The following is a 2256-nucleotide window of genomic DNA, read 5'->3' on the forward strand; positions in this document are numbered from 1 at the left end:
AGAAAAATATGAATAATTTCTCAATCCAAAATAATTAGTTAGTCAAACACAACAGACCGTAAGAATAAACAGTTTTAAACGATACACAGACTGTCCACCTTATTTCTAGCTCCCATGATTCCCTTTCCTTGTGTGAATTATGGGCGCGACTTCCTGTCACTGAACCGGAGGTTTCCATGGTAACGGTCATAAACAGTCTATGCTAGCGGTACGCTAATCCTCTTGTTAGAGTGCTTGGGAACTAAAACATGTGGGAACACACCCTGTTACACCTACAGTAGCGCCCCGAGAATAAGGAGGATAAGAGCCAATAAAATGAAGATGATCAGATGAAGATCACACACACACTTACAGTTCTTCATCTACAGCAGAAATCTCAACACATCTCATTGATTTATTGTTATTTAAATTTCCCAAAGTATCAGTTTCTCCTGATGGACACAGATGTCTGAATCCCATATTTAATGTTTGTAGTTGATGCCGTTAAACGCTGATGATAAAAACGAGTGTGAAACTAATAACAGCACTGACAGTGATCAGAGGAAAATGTGTTTGATCAACAGGACGAGTGTCATAATTCATAATAATCTGTGTTGGGTTCACTGTCGATCATTATATGAAGATCAGAATAAAAGCTTCTGTTGATTGTGTCTCATCAGCTCCTGTGATTCTGGATCCAAACACTGCAGATCCACGTCTCGTCCTGTCTGATGATCTGACCAGTGTGAGAGACAGCCGGAACTATCAAACTCTTCCTGATAATCCAGAGAGATTTGACTATTTCTGTGTTCTGGGTTCAGAGGGTTTTAACTCAGGAACACACTGCTGGGATGTGGAGGTTAAAGAGTGTAAACTCTGGAGTCTCGGAGTAACTACAGCATCAAACCAGAGGAAGGGATTCGTTTTCTTCAGAACTGATGTCTGGTGTGTGTCGTACGAATGGACTATAGGAGGTTTTCGTGTTAAACAGAAGCTTGATCGTGTGAGAGTGAATCTGGACTATGACGGAGGAACGGTGTCGTTCTCTGATCCTGTAACTAACACACATCTACACACATTCACAACCACCTTCACTCACACACTCTTTCCAATCTTCTGGTGTCATGGCTCTCTGAGGATCTTACCGGTCAATAGTCAGTAAACGTCACTCCTGTAGATCTGGATCTTCCTGCTTTCATCATGTTTCCAGTATTTAATCCATATCTCATGAGTAAGAGTGCTGTTGATCTGAGTTTCAGTACGGTGGCTGTGATTGGGCCGTGATGATCACATGACTGATATCCAGCACTACAGCAACACACACACTCTCATGTTGCTTTAACAGATCAATAAACAACAGTGAAGTTTGTCACTTTGATAATTTTCACATTATTATATTAGTCTAATTCTACACATGCACAGTTTCAATGAATTTGTAAATAAATGTTTATTTCAGTTTTAATGATCATTTGCTCACTTCAGTACAGGGATGTAAAGGATTTCTCAACAGATTTCAGTGGTTTATGATCTACGTGGAGAACGATAAAGGTTCTGTCTGAAATTATTAAGAATCTCACTGGTTAAGAGCTTGAAACTCTTTAATGGTTAATTATTATCATTGTGGAAATGTCTTTTTCTGTCTTCAACACCGTCATATTAGCTTTTTCTCTTGTTCCTTTATCTTTCTGTCTTCAGTCACGTCATAGGATGGATGTCACAGGGCAATTTTAAATGAATGTGAAGATAATTTGCAGCTCAAAACCTTATTTATCTTAAGGCTCTTTTCATTTATATCATTTATTTCTATATACACACACTAAAAACTCCTGGGTTATTTCTTCAACCCATTTTATTTTTGACCCAGGAGTTTTTAGTATGTAGTTTTCCTCCTAACCTTATGCTTGCAGTTTAACACACAAGTATTTGTTTTATTATTCATACATAAACAATAAATGTCTTTATAGAAATTTTATAATATAGTGAAAAATAAATAAAATTGGTCCTGATTTACCAACTGTTCTTACGAAGAAATGTGTTCTTAAACCCCACTCAAGCACTTTTTACGAAGATTCTGACATTCACTAATGTTTATTATCTTGGATTTGTTCTAAAATCAACACACACTCAAGAGCTCTCTTACACACATCTGAGTGATGACAGTTTGCTCCAAATAATTGGTTACTGAATTTTATGTAATTCTTAAGTCGTTTACAATGTTAGTATTTTATTGTAATGTATTTCTGATCATTTGTTGAAAAAAATCATATAGGCCTATGC

General features: G+C 36.9%; 1 protein-coding gene across 1 annotated transcript in view; it reads left to right on the forward strand.

Moving 5' to 3' along the window:
• LOC307148028 (nuclear factor 7, ovary-like) overlaps positions 1 to 1987 on the forward strand; it is a 10510-nt gene extending 8523 nt beyond the window's left edge. Inside the window, exon 6 of the mRNA XM_079853206.1 lies at positions 660 to 1987. Coding sequence (XP_079709332.1) covers positions 660 to 1141 — 482 coding nt within the window. The 3' untranslated portion in view covers positions 1142 to 1987. The remainder of the gene's footprint in view (positions 1 to 659) is intronic.
• The last annotated feature ends 269 nt before the right edge of the window (positions 1988 to 2256 follow it).

This window comes from Squalius cephalus (assembly GCF_949319135.1).
Source record: "Squalius cephalus genome assembly, chromosome: 20".
In the NCBI taxonomy this organism is placed as follows: Eukaryota; Metazoa; Chordata; class Actinopteri; order Cypriniformes; family Leuciscidae; genus Squalius; species Squalius cephalus.